We start from the raw sequence: 14,361 nt of genomic DNA, 5'->3' as shown, positions 1-14,361 counted from the left end.
TTACTTGGTTCTGGTTCCTTTCCTTCTTATTTTTCCAATGACACCATGTCCTTGTTTCTCTTTTTCCTGACACACAGTTGCTATTTAAAATCACTCTGCAAATGATGTGAACTTTTAGTGTTATTTCATAGTAGTTATTTTCTGTCTTTGGACTGGTTTATATTTCTAATGTGTGCATTGGAGGGGAGGAGAATTATGTCCCAAAATGGTTACCAGGATAACGATCCTTTAGAATGACTGTTGGGGTTTTTTCTTATAATTAAGCATGTTGTCACACAAATTAATTGTTAATTATATTTTAATTACTTCTTTCTCATCTGTGTTACAATACTTGTGTTATATATCACTTATCAGTGATCTATAAAGTAGTTACTTAATAACGTTTCTCCTTCATAGTTGTGGTTAAAAGCAAGTACCTCCCTCGTGCATGGGTTGAAGTGCCTTCTGATATTTACATCATCCTCCTTAAAGATTCTTCGTCTGACTGAGGCAAGTCCTAAGCATGTGGTTAAATTTTACCACCATTATTTAGCAACCCTTCTATTTCTTCTTTTCACCCAAAAGATCCATTTTACACTCCATAAATCTGCTTTACAATTATTCCTCAAAGCTCTCACATGGAACCAGAACTATATTCAGTGGTGGCTTTTTATCAACAGGTAGGTAAAAGAGAGGTTTAGAATGTAAATATCCATCTGCTTGAGTGCAGCCTGTTTAGGAGATTGTTGTGAAAGACAATACTATGTGCTGCTCTAACATTTCACCAAAGGATTTCAAAATGATCCTTAAGACAGGGCTATCCTTTAGGAAAGTTAAGCTTGGAAAGTGATTTACCAGAATACTTGCACAAGATGAAGACGACCAGTAAAGGCACTTTAACAAACATTAGTGGGCAAAAACATTTGTTTCCCTGTGGGAGAGGGACTGAAGGGCTAAGGAGTGAATGTATTTGTGTTCAGGGTGATATTTTTCAGGAGGCTTTTGTTTCAAACACAGAAATATACTCCTCTCAAATGTTGGAACACTGTTCTGTCACCCAAGTATCTAATTACCAGGAAGCTCTGGGCCCTATGTCTTGGCTTTATGATGTTCAGTACTTTGGCAACTTCTTACAGGCTTCTTGTGAACTTGAAGTCAGGAGGGCTCTTCTGATTTATACTGCCTGAGGATCTCACCAGGGTAGAGAATATAAACTTAAATGAATATTGGTTATGTTGCCCTGTATTTTAGGGAGATGCAATTAAGTTTACTTACTAGCCCCTCCACCAGCCACCTCTCAGTAACATTAACGTTTTCTCTCCCTTAACTTCAGTGCTCTGTTCCCCATTTCAGTCATCTTAAATTCTGGTTTCATGGAGTTTATTCCTTTACAACAAGTGTATATTCTTTCCATGCCCCATTCTGCCACTGCTTCCAAGTCAGCACAGAGAGGTTTTTTTTTCCATCTCACTACCTCCGTCAGTCCCTCGTGGCTACCTGTTTTTGTTGTTAATCTTCTGCAGCCTTGTACATGTTGCCTGTCAGATACATAGACATCTACTTATGTTATGTAAAGTGGCTCTGCTCCTATCTTGAAGCAGTGGTTCTGCATATAAAGCAAAAAAGTCAGCGTTTAAAAGAAAAAGGAGTGCCATATGTTGCAAATTTCTTCATGGTTTGCTGCTGACTGCCTCTTACGGTTTTCCTGCTCTTGGGAGTTCTCCTCAGTGAAGCTCTGTGTTGGATTATTAGTTTCTCTTTACATTGAGCTCAATTTGTCAAGACTCGGTCCCTGCTTTAATTCTATGTTGACGTTTTTAATAATATCCCATGTCTTCACTGTTTTACACTTAATTAATAGGAGTGTCAGAATTGTCTCAGTCACATGCTGTGCTGTTTGCTTGCTTTTGTGATTCTTTAAGAGAGAGGATTAATTGCAACTTCCTCAGGATTCATCTATGCAAAGGCTTTAAATAAGACCATTCCTATCCCTGGCCCTTTGGTGTCAATTTGACAAAATTCCCGTCTTCCCCTGTGGTCCAGGGCTTGGACAATCTGAATCTGCTTTCAATTCAAGCATATACTTTGAAATCAACTGAGATTAATTATTTAACCAGAGTTTCTTGCATTGACAACCCTATGTATTAAAATGTCAAGTCATGCCACAGAGGATCATAAAACTGTCTGTAAGGATGGTGTCCCGTGAAAGCTTGTCTGCTTTTAAATGCAGCACAGAGACTAGAAGGCACATAAGACAGTTGTCCAAGTGTTAATTTCGACTCCTACAAACAATGAGCCTAGCTTTATTTTTGTTGAGGGTACCTGAGATATGTACATCATCCTCTGTCTCTGGACACTCGGGCTCTAAGGAAAAGACCGATTGTCAGCACACTTGTCATGAACGGCGGGAAAAAAACCCCAGCCGTTTCTCTTAGGATAGCAAGGATGTTTGTCAAACGAGGATGGGGCAGAGAGAAGGGCTCTGCTATCGATCTTGGGTGCAAACAGCTAGCACAAGCCGGGAAGCGGTGGCAACGCACAGGAGAACCGCTCAGCCACCGGAGGATACCGAGCAGCGCTGCGGCCGAGAGCCCGGAGCGATGCTCCCGTCACTCAGAGCCAACACCGACGGCGAGAGCCCCGCTTTGGGAAGGGCTTCCCCGCCCGCACTGAGGGAGCCGTACCCGCGGCAAAGGCGGAGGGGGGCTGAGGGCGCGGGCCCGGGGGTCTTGCCGCGGTGCCGGGCTGCGGCCCCGAGGGCTGGTAGGGGGCGGGGGGTAGCGGGGGGGTGTCGTGCTGCTGAGCTGCGGCCCCAGGACCGCCTCTGCCGTGCCGAAAGTTTGCGAAGTGCTTCGGCGCCGGGGGGGAGCGGGGCGGGGGCTGCCCCAGCGGGGCTCCTCCTCCGGGGCCGGGCCTGCGCCGGGCGGAGCGGGGAGCGAGCCCCCAGCCCCGGGAACTGCCGCGGCTGCGGAGGGAGCGAGCGGCGGCCGGGCCGGGGTGCTGCGCGCGAGGAAGGAGCGCGGGACGTCGCTGCGGGCGGCTCGGGCGCTGCCACCATGAGGCGGCGTGGCGGGGGCTGCCTCTCACCCGCGCCTCCGCAGCTCCTGCTGCTGCTGCTGGGAGCGCTGCTCCGCGCCAGAGGTAAGCGGCTGCCACGGCGCCCGCTGTCCCGCGGGGGGCTCGGCCGGCCGGCCCGGGCTCGGCGGCCGGGGGGCGGCCTTTGCCCGGGCGGCGAGCCCTGCCCTGTCGCGCCGCTCACCTGCCCGCGCCCGCCGGGCGGGGAAGCCCTGCCCCGCCGCGCCGCCGCGCTTTGTCCGTGCCCCCCGTCCCGCGCCCGGACGCGGGGCTCTCGCCCGCCAGGGTGCCCTGGGAGCTCGGCGGGGGTCCCCCGGCAGGCCGGGGCGCGGGTCCCGGCGCGGCGCTGCCCTGGTCGGGCGGCAGCGGAGCGTCCCCGCCGCCCACGCGGCCGCTGCCCCCCGCGGAAGTTTGGCGGCGGCGGGCGCGGGCTTTGTTCCCGCGGTGCGAGCGGCAGGCCGGGTCGGGGCGGGCGCGCAGGTTGCCTCGGAGGCTGCCGTGCCCGGCGTGTCGGGACAGCCGCCGCTTCGGAGCAGGAATGCAGCCTCGCACCCGCCACGACGGGCCCCTTAAAGGTACAGCCCGGCTCGGCGGCGGCGCCCCGGGCTACCTGCTTCGCCTCGGCGGCGACTGGAGTCCTCCCGCAGCGCCCTGGCAGAGCGGGGCCAGGGCAGGAGCAGCGGTACCAAAAATAGTGGCCAGGCGAGGGGGTGGCTGCGGTGTGAGCGGGCAGGGAAGCGGTTCCATGAAGTCTCCCTGGTGAAAACTTATCTTTGTGGTTGCTCTATCAACTGAAAAACAGTTGCTGTTGCTTCGTCTTGTGCGGTAGTGCTTTATTTTACAAGTGTGCCCGGTGGAGGAGAAAACATCTAAACGCTTGGTGGAATTGTTTATAAAAAGTTGGAAGGCTTTTGGGGGAGGGGTGTGGAGAGAAGATATGTCCCTCATTTCTCTGCCTTCACTGCTTTGGCAGCTGCTGTATAATTTCACCCATCCGTTTTCTCCTGTGCTACTCTGAAATTACAGGAAGCATTTGCAGTAGTGCTGCTGACCTGCATCATTCTACAAGTGTTGCCTCAGGGGCACAATCACATGGAGTTTGGATTTCAAGTAATATTATTTCTCTTCTAACAAGAAACCTAATTGCATGCAGGTATTAAACCAGCTTGGAAAGGCTGAGTTAGAGGGTTGCAGTTCTGCGAGTCAGAAACCCTGCTTTTTAGTAACCAGAAGTACCCTGAAGTTCCCAAGTGCCACAGAGCTACTTAGCTGCGGTTTCAGATCTTGCTGAAGGATCTAAAGCATAGATCTTGGTCTAGGTGCAGATCTGGATGTGTTTTATATTTTGGTTGTTAGCCAGGTGCTCCTAGTTAATGTGTCTGGTTGCTAACAGCCATGTGGGGGATGTCTGATTGTAAAACGCTCATTTGGCCCTTGATGTCTCCAGGATGCTTGTTATGGCAGTTTGTCTCTCTTTCAAGTAGGTCTCCTATCAGTGCCCTTTCCTATGTCCTTTTGTCAAACTAATGTGAGTTTATGATTGGATGTGCCAACTACTTCCAGAAGTGAGTATCCTTTTTCTTTCATGGGAAGATAGACACTGCAATAGGAACACAATTCCCAAGACATTTTAATTCCTAGTTGAAGCAAAGAAGAACATGAGGAAGTGGCAGAGAAGATGACAAAGGTTGCAATGAGTTGGCATTCCTCCCCTCAGCTAGAAATTTTTCATCATTGTTCCTTTGAAGTACCTGCAGGAATGGTGTACACTTTAACTCTCACAAAACATCCACAGAACTTGCAATAGCAAACAGGCATAATGCTAGAAGCACTTGGTCGTCTACCACTGTGCTTCAGTACTGGAATAGGTATAGCAAAGAAGTCTGCAGCAACGACCTTTGGACCTTTGATCTTCATTTAGTGGATGGTGGCAGTTAAACTGGATAAATCTATGCCAAAAAAAAGAGATCTGCAAGCATCTTGAGCTCTTGGAAAAGTGCATTGCAGGTAAAAATGGGAATGTAGAGAGAATTTAAAGCTAGTGGCATGCAGTGCTGCTGTGTGGTGATGAAGAAAGCCTGATGTTATAATGGTCTGTGTTAGTATAAATACAGAATGTCACAGAACCTGTCTAGGTGACGTGCTTGCCATTCTGACTCCTGGAGCTCTACCAGAAAAAAGCACATCTAATATTGGAGCTTCACTCTCTGAACATCTTGGCTACATTTTAGAGTCACAAACCTGAACCTGATACTTCTATAAAAGTGGAGTCCCCATCCCTAGAGATATTTAAAAGGCACATAGATGGGGTGCTGAAGGATGTGGTTTAGTTTAGCAATGGGCTTGGCAGGGTTAGGTTAGTGGTTGGACTTGATGTTAAAGGTCTTCTTCAACTGTAATGATCGTGTGATTCTGTAGTTTGCAGAAGAGATCATGATCTCCACTATGTGTGCTTGGCATTGCTGTTGCTTCTACAATGCTCAGCCAAGTGCAAAATGCCTGTTTTCCTGTTGTCACCTTGGAGCCGACGTTTTCTGCTTCTTGGCTGTGCTGAGACTGCCCGGATTTGTTGTTAGTCAGGAGGATATTCACTGATCTCATGGTCACCCTGAATTATCTTGACTCTTTCTGTCAGAGCGGTGATGGCACTGATTAACATCCCCACTGTTTGTATTTGGGTGCTTTTCTTAAACCATTCCTTCTCTATAAAACCATGGTGGCTTTAGTGGAAAAGCATAAATCTTCTAGTACGAAGTTAACATTATAGTCCATTTATTTAGCATAGATAAGCAATTTTCTTTTATATTCTCTTTTCAAAGACTTTCAGCTGTGTGCTTTAGCAATGTTTTCTGCAGTAGAGAATCCCTTCTCGTGTCCTGGGAGTGTAAGCGTATGCAGCAACCAGATTAATAGATGCTTAGTTACATAAAGTGCTTGCATTTCCAGTATCTCGTGAGCCCTGAAGAAAGGTATTCTGTCCATGTGGGCTACAAAACAGGATTTCAGAGAACTTGGGGCTGTTTACCTACATTGTGTTCTTTGAAGCTACAGAAGAAGAAAAAGTGGTTGGATATAAATATTATCCAGTTGTTCAAACCAGAACCGGTACTTGCTGTATGTTAGCTAAGGAAAAGAAATCAAAGTGATTTGTATTTTGGTTTTACCCCTAAGAACCTGTAGTTCTCCAGACTGGTGAAATTAACATTAACAAAATAATTCAAACATGAGTTTTATGAGAGTGATCTGTAGCCTGATAGTCCTCTTGAATCTTCCTGTGCTCTTGTGAAATAGGCAAATATTATCCTTGTTTTGTAAATGTGGGGAGTGAAGTAGAAATTGTCTTGCCCAAGGCCAACTGCGTTTGCCCTAGAATGCAACTTACCGTTGAACACAATAGAATATATGCTTCATAAGACTTATAAAAACTGATAAAGAGATTTTATCTTGAAAACCAGTCAAGGCTTTAAAAATAGGTTTAAAAAGTAAGTGCATGTCCTGCACCTTCGTTGAATTCTTCTGCAGCTTGTGACTTGCGACTGTTTCTGTTTCTCCTGCCGATAATCGAAAGATTAATAAAACTGCAGAAATGTTACTGGCTCTCAGTTGGAAAGGGTGAATTGGTAAGTAAACCCTTGTAAAAAGGAACTTGTAAGAGAAATGGACACTATTTGTGATGTTATTTCAAAGGGTTGTACGTAACAAGGTGATACATCCTCACATGCATGCACACTTAAACTGACCGTTTTTTAAGATGGCTGGTGTTACCTGATGCAACATCCAGAGCTGGAGCTTGGACATACAGCAAACCCCCTCCATTGATTGGCATACTGTATTTAGTGACTGGCTGTGTGTCACACAGATCACAGCAGAGAACACCAGTTCAAATTGTCATCCGTGAATCTTACATGCTTGATGGTTAGGCTCTTGCATCTGTAGTGCCTGTGGTTCTTTGCCACAAATGTTACGTTAGGCATTAGTCTTTTGTGGGACTTTTTTGTCTCTACTGCATCAAGACTCAGTGCTGTGGCGCTTTTTGAATCTCTTTTTTTCTGTATAGTCTTCCCTGTAGGTTTCATTGCCCTGTACTGAAGATAGTAACTATATGGATACAGGGCTTGTGATTCCACAGGCTTGTGGTTTGTTCCTGCTGTATATCTGGTCTCTCTGGGACTGTTACCTTGAGAGTATTTGGCATGCTATCCTGTTGTGTGTGGGTTTGTGTTCAGGTTTTTCAGGCATTTTTTGCTGCTGTTATGTAGAACTGCCTGTTAAATGCTGAAGTATTCCAGTCTGTGTATCTAGTTGGAGAGACTCTTGAGCTGCAGTCAGTGTTTCTGTGAGGAGCAGAACTCTTTGGCTGCTGTGAGCCTAGATGAAGAGAGACTCACTCTGCATGGACAGGAAAATAAGTTTTCAGAAAGCCTTCATTAACATCAAAGGGAGCTGATGTTTGTAGACTTTTGCCTTGCTAAACTGTGGATGATTGAAACTCTTCATATCATGGAATTATGTTTGTTGTTTAAATACAAGAACAAGGAAAACAAAGGGATTGAAGTGTCAGGAGCCTGATTCTGGTGGTATGAGATTACATGCCTATAGCAAAATGCTTAGTGTCAGCACAACTTTGGGTTGTGAAAAGTAATAACAGAAGCTTTTGTTTTTTCATGAGGTTCTTCTTAGGTCATTAGGTTTTTCTGCATTTAGCTGCCAGCCAGGGAGTCACAAACCATTAAGGTTAAAGGATGGTATTGCATATGCATATTCAATGTTTGTGCTGCAACTTGCAGTTTTGTCAAAAAGGGTATGGCCCAAGACAGTGCAGGCTCTTGTTTCTCAAGCTGTTGTATGTTAATAGCAACTTTTTGTTGTTGCAACGCTCAGAAGCACCAGGTTTTTCCTCTGTATGGGTTAGGATGAGAATAAATTCCACCTCCCAGTGATGAGGTTGTTTAAAGAAATGTTGTCCAGCAAAGTTTCCAGTAGAGAAGATGTTTGCCTGAAAACAGACACCATATTCTGTAGTGTCAAGGTGAAGTTTTACTCCTGGAGTTACGTTTACCAGCAGTGAGATGTTACTCAAGACAGGGGAGACCCCTCTCCTGGCTACCAGCATGATGACTTCCTCCATATGCCCTAGCAGGGCATAGTCTTCTGTGTCTCTTTGTTACTGCCTGACAGCCCCTCCCAGCTGCTGGAGCTTTCTGTTTCTATTGCATAGCAGCAGTTCTTTAATCAGAAATCTTGTTAGTATTCAAGGATAATTGATCCGACTCTCTGGTAGGGGGTGGGGACCCAGCCTTGCATCCTTCTCCTACTTGCCACCCCCAGTTTGACCCCTGTTGTCTCTTTGTTTTCTCCTGTTAAGTTTGTGCCAGTGGTGTGTGTGTGTGCTGTTTTTCCAAGCAGCCTGAAGTTGGCTGTAACCAAGAGCAGCAGCTAAATAGAGCCCGATTTCCCCGCTTCCTGGCGTTTAGTTGTTCGGCTCCATTTTCTGGTCTTCTGTGTTTTTGATTTGCAGAGAAGGAACTTACTTGGTGCCCCCGGGCATCTCTTAAACCCATTAGAACAAACTCCATTATTTCACTGTACTTAGAAATCCTCCTCCTTTAGTCCCAGCATCCATCAAAATAATGTATCCTCTGTAAGGCCCTCTGGAAAATGTTTAATAGGATCTTTTCAAACTCAAGGAGAGTTCCAGTTGGGAAGGGGGAGGGGGGGGAAGGCTAATGGAAGATCTGACTGTGGCTTGCAGTAAGCCCGAACTTGGCCTGTGTCAGCTCTCCCTTCACCTCCATGCTGAGGGAGTGCTGAACAGAGCAGATCCAACAGTGGGATCAAAGCTGGAAACAAAAGGCTTTGGGAGAAAAATTTCCCGTCTGGCCAAGAGGCAGCCACACAAATGTGGTGCATAATTTATCATTCGAGGTTTATTTCTGCTGTGCTCTTTCTGGAGAGAGAAGGAAAAAAGAAGTGACTCTCCTGCTGTTTTCAAGGGGATAAGTGATGGCTTTGGAGACTTGAGGCAGGAAGGGGCTAGAGATACTATGGAGAAACTGTTTCAGTGCAGTCTGTACCAAAGTCCTTTCTTCTTGGACCTGTCAGACATGATTTCTTTTGGGAGGGAACCCTATTCTTGCCTTTTGGAGTTTTGGAGTGAGTACTTTTAAATTCTCTGGTCGTTCCCAAGTCTCAGTGTATGGAGTGACACTACTCTTGGCAAAACCGAGCTCTTTGAATTTCTGAGGTGTTTTTCTTACCTTAAGGATCAATGTTAAGTGCTTTGGCTCTGTGTAACATGGAGGAAGAGGCTACATTTGCCTCAGAGCGTTTATAGTCTAAATTGGATATCTGACATCTGATGAGGATCAGGGATGTGATAATTCTAGTGAGATAGATAAGGTCCAATATTAAAAAAGCATAGCTTGCTAATTGAATTTCTTTTAGCTTTGATTTAATGGGAAAAAGCTTCTCCAAGTTTTTAATTACAATCACTTCTTAGAACAAGGACAGAGAAAGGGGTTTTGGGTAGGAGCTGGCATCAAAGGCTGCTGAAAACTGGTAACTGGAAATAAGGACGAGGAAGCAAAGTAGTGTAAACCATGAGAAGAAGGGAATGGGACACAGGAGTGCAGATGTTAACAGAAGCATTTTGGAAATAAGAGCCAAGGACTTGAGCTGGCAAAGGAACAGAAGAGCTGCACGAGGAGATCCAAGTGGAGTAATTATATGGGATCTGATGGCAGCAAGAGTTGTTAATTAGGTGGTGTAAAAGTTGGAAGTTTTAAAAGTGAAGATGAGCTTTGAGAGAGTTTAACCGCTGAGGCATGGAAAGAAATATGTATTTTAGGAATGCTTTAAAGGAGGATGTGAAAACTTGTTAGAGACCCTCAACATGAGAGTCTCTGACCTGGTGGGGTGGTTTGAGGAAATACTGGGAGGGTGGCAATGGAGGCAGAGGTGGAAAGAGGGACTCATATTGGCGTGAGATCAAGGTGGTGATGGAGCCATCTGCAGCAGTGGAATATGGGACCTATCAGACACATACAGCCAGAAGGATTTTTGAGTGGGATGTCCAGGAAGATGTTTTAGAGGACAGTCCTGTCTGGAAAAGTTTATGAAATGGGAGGGCAGAGTGCAGGAGACAAGGTAGGAGGTTGGAGATGGTTGCCTGGAAAAAGACGTGAGAATAGATTACTCTGGGTTTGGAAAGGAGTCAGGGTACAGAAGCAATAAGGCTGGTGGTAGAAAATAACACCTTTCCTGGAAAAGGAGGCTACTTCTCTTTTTCTTCTCCATTAAGAATTGCTGTGTGAAGGAGTGAGTCACTAGTGAGAACTGTTAAAACGTAATTGTGATGTTCTCAGCCACCTACTCTGAAGGTCCCAGAAGCAGCATTGTGTGACTATAAAGAAGGTTAGAAGGAAATCCACACTCTGCTCCTTTAGCCTGCGTCTCCAGATCTGTCAGTTCATTTGACTTGGTGACAGCTGGTGGTGTCTGGGAGAGGTTCTTGCCTAAGGTGCAGCCATTCACTGCAGCAGAACTGTGTCTCGTGGGATCTAGGATTAGAATAAAATAAAGACACACCTTCATTTATTTTTCTGTGTGCTCCCACCCAATTTTAGTTCTGAATTTCCATAACTGCTGAATAATCAAATTCTTTCTTTGCAACTCTGAGGGCAGGGGGGAAAAAAAAAGAGAAGTCTCAGGATTGTAATTTCCTGCTTCTGTTCTGAGCTCCTGAAGATGAGCCAGGAGGTGGGATAATTCTCTGAATTAAAAGTTCATTTGTTAAGAGGAAGCCAGCTTTACTGCTGTCCCTTCTTTGTGATTCAAAGTCTGCAACTTCTTCAGGCTTGACAAATTTAGGAAATGAGGTTTTTGATGCCTCAGAGGTTGTGTTCTCACTGTGATTTTTGAAGCCTGTTACTCTTGAAAAGCCTGAGTTGAGTTTCTTACAGCTGGAAGGTATGCCCCTCATTTGTGTTGCTTTTTTAAAAGGGCCTTGATCAGCCCTATTAGCGTGAAGAAAAACATAATGGGCCTGGCTGTGAGAGAAAAGTGAAGAGTTTGCAGCATGGCAAAGGGAGATAGATGGGAGGCTGCCTTTTTGGAGGCTTTAATAGCCAGGAAGCAGGAGAGGGTAGTCATTGGCAAATAGGAACACTAGTGAACTATCTGCATTTTTGAGTGTCTAAATCTTAGAAAGCACGATGTGGGAGTAGGTGATTGCCCTGCAAATAGACCTGAGTTTAATAGAAGGAAAGAGCGGGTTGAAGAGATGTATCCATGCAGAGTCAAAGTAGTGGAGGGATTTTTCTTGGGCATTGACTTGCAGGCAGGGAAGAAGTGAACTAGGCTGGTTGGTGAGGTTTCAGCTCTTTCCAATCTTTGCGAGGCCTTAAGGAATGCTGCCCCTGGATCTGACTTCTCTCCTTAACCAGTGAAGGGCAGCTGCAAGAGGGTGTTGACTCATGAACAGCTGATTCCTGAGCTGTTACAATGTCTTCACCACAAAGTGGTAACCTCCTCTGTGGTTCCAGTTCGAACTGCCCCTGCTGATGAATCAACACTTTCTGTAGGCCTTTATTCACTGCCTTTTTGAGTGTAAGGAAGAATTCAGACCTGCAGCCAGCATTACTTTAAACAACAGAAGGCCTTTATGCCCTTTGGGCTTTTAGGGTTGGTTGGTTTGTTTGTTTGTTTCCCAGAGTTCTTTTATCTGTGGAGCAGGTGAATCCCTTACCTGTGTCACAACTTCCCTGGAAGGACAAATTTGTCATCTTTACATCTTTGGCAGTTGCATTGAGTAACTTCTGTGTAACCAATACTCAAGCAGGGAACAACCTTGTTGATCCCTGCCTTCTGCAACCTTCCAGTACAAACTTCTTTGGTTTGGAGCAACTCATCCACTCACAAGAGCTATTGTTTCTCTGAGGTTTGTCTTATTTTGTGACCTGCCACCTGTGAACTGGAAGATGAAGGGGTGTGATCTTCTGTTGGTCTTATTGCAGCTTCCAGACTAGAACAAGATAATCTTATTCTTCAGGTTTGGGTTTTTTTTCAGTCAATTGTCCCTAGAATTTTGTTTGTTTGTTTCATGCTTACTTTTTTGCCTTTTATGATTAGCTCTTCACCCATAAGTCTTCAGAAGTCTGGGAGTAGACATTTAACCTGGAAAGGAATGTCTAAAAAGTGGGATAATTCCTGTGATGCTTTGTACTAACTTGTTGGTTGGTTGTGCTGGAGAAGCAAACTCGTGATGATGGTAATATATATGCTGGAGGAAGAAGAGAAGCTTGGATGATTACTTTCTGAGAAATGACCCATGAGCAATTTTTGTGCTGCAGATGCTTTAGAGCAGACTGGTAGGAAAGAGGGGGGTGGCAGGCACTTGCCTGCTCTGAGTGCTTGGGAAAAACCCTTGTTTAGCTTAGTGGGGTAAAGGAGTCCAAATCTAATTCTAGTACAATATAGACCTAATGGGAGATACACAGCAAATTAAACCTATGTACAATCCATCACATGCAGGATAAAAATAAATGGTTCTCAGACAGAAGCCTTGGAGCAAGGAAAGGGAGTGAGGCAGAGATGACATCTTTGGCATGTACATCTTGACTTACCCGCTCAGGCGAAACAGCCTCTGAGCTCAGGCTTCTGCTTAAGTGACTGGGACAGCTGCCAAAACACCTCTGTTTGCTAGCTAGTATATTGCAGTGCATTGGTCCTGCAGGTTCATCTGGGAAAGGTGTGGAGTGATATCTGGGTTTTGTTTTGGGCTTTTCCTTGAGTGATGTCCTAATAACATGCTCTGTGTCCTTTATGTTAAGATCTGAAATGTGGTGGCAATGCTATAGCTGCCTATGAAAGAGTTGTGAGGAAAGAGTTGCCATCAGAGTTATGCCACAGAAGACCAGATATGCCTTGGGAGCCAACTTTTTTGACCTTGCAGGCTGCATACCAAAGGCTTTAAGGTATGTGCTGTATGGCTGTGTACCCTTTAGAGACAAGCAGGAGGGGAGTGTCTCACAGGCGGGAAATGACAGCAATGCCATAAGGAGGGAATTACTCGTGCAGGATGGGGCTGGGCTGAGGTGGGTGTACAGCAAGATACCTCTATAGCCCTGTACTCACCAGCCTCAGGAGCCTTTGCATGCTGATTTGACTGTTCTGGCTGTGCAGTGGCCCTAGCAAGTGAGACACATTTCAACTACTCAAACCTTGAGAACTGAATACAACGCTAAGATTTTCCTGCTAGACTATTTGATGGCAAATTAAACACATAACTCCCAAAAGCATGAGCTCCTGAGCTCTGTATGCTCTTAACATTGTAACCAGGGGGAAGTTAACTTGTCTTATTTTCAGATGTGCAAAGACATGATAGAAGGAAATCTGTGAATTCCACGTAGTGATGGCTGCAAAGTAGAACTGGAAGGATTTCTATTACAAGTCTTTGCATTAAAAATGCAACTTTGGTACTATCTCAGCCAAAGAGGTAAAAGCTGTCTCTACCTAAAAGTGCTAGAAAACCATAGACTGAAACCAAATGGAAATGCCATCCATTCCTACAAAAACCTTGTTTCTGGGATTTGGCACTCCTTTTGAGGCTAATGAAGCATGTAACTTTATCCAAAATTCATCTGTTTCAGGAAATAGTCTGAATCTAAACCAGAACACAAGTTTCTGTAACAAAAAGAAGTCATACAAATCTACCAGCCAACTAGGCTGCCACAAATTATTGTACAAAGTTATTAACCTGGCAGATGCTACCAAATGAAATGTGCAAAACCAAGTCAGACTCCTACCAAATCCTGAACTGGCAACTTTGAGTTGGATACAGGGAGAACACCGTAAATCAAACAGTAAATGTCTGGAAAGGAGAAGTAAAAGGAGAGACTGAGAAGGAAATAATCTATTCCTGTGAGTAAAATATTAAAGATTAGAGTAGGGAAAAACCCCATGTACCTTACTGCAAATACAGCATTATTGCTTGGAATGTTTTAATGTCTGCCGTTGGACTCTGTGCCATGTGTCCTTCTCTGTTGAAATCTCTGGAGGCTTCATGTGTTGAATGGGCTTCTGAGAGAAGCTCAAGTGTGCTGCCTCTTACATGTGGGTAACACTTGGGGAGCTTGTTTTGTCAATAAAAGTGTCTTTGAATTGGCTGTGGTGGGATGTGGTGCAAGTTCTGATGCAACATGAGGTTCTTTGAAAGTGCAGATTTTTCTGAGAGCTCGTCTCTCAAATCTCTAGTAATTTTGTGTTGTTGTTGTGAATTGTCTCCTTCCTTTCTGTGGTCCATTGTCG

At 45.3% G+C, this 14,361-nt stretch overlaps 1 protein-coding gene across 2 annotated transcripts in view; it reads left to right on the top strand.

The window, feature by feature from the left end:
- The first annotated feature begins 2,953 nt into the window (after positions 1–2,953).
- The window catches only part of LRP4 (LDL receptor related protein 4), a 91,047-nt gene continuing 79,639 nt past the window's right edge, over positions 2,954–14,361 (top strand). For both annotated transcript variants that reach the window (XM_061997770.1, XM_061997769.1), the window contains exon 1: positions 2,954–3,120. In XM_061997770.1, the coding sequence (XP_061853754.1) occupies positions 3,036–3,120 (85 nt within the window). In that variant the 5' untranslated portion in view covers positions 2,954–3,035. The remainder of the gene's footprint in view (positions 3,121–14,361) is intronic.

Source organism: Colius striatus, chromosome 6 (assembly GCF_028858725.1).
Source record: "Colius striatus isolate bColStr4 chromosome 6, bColStr4.1.hap1, whole genome shotgun sequence".
NCBI lineage: Eukaryota > Metazoa > Chordata > Aves > Coliiformes > Coliidae > Colius > Colius striatus.
The sequence above is the reverse complement of the archived record's forward strand: the minus strand, read 5'-3'. Positions and strand labels throughout refer to the sequence as shown.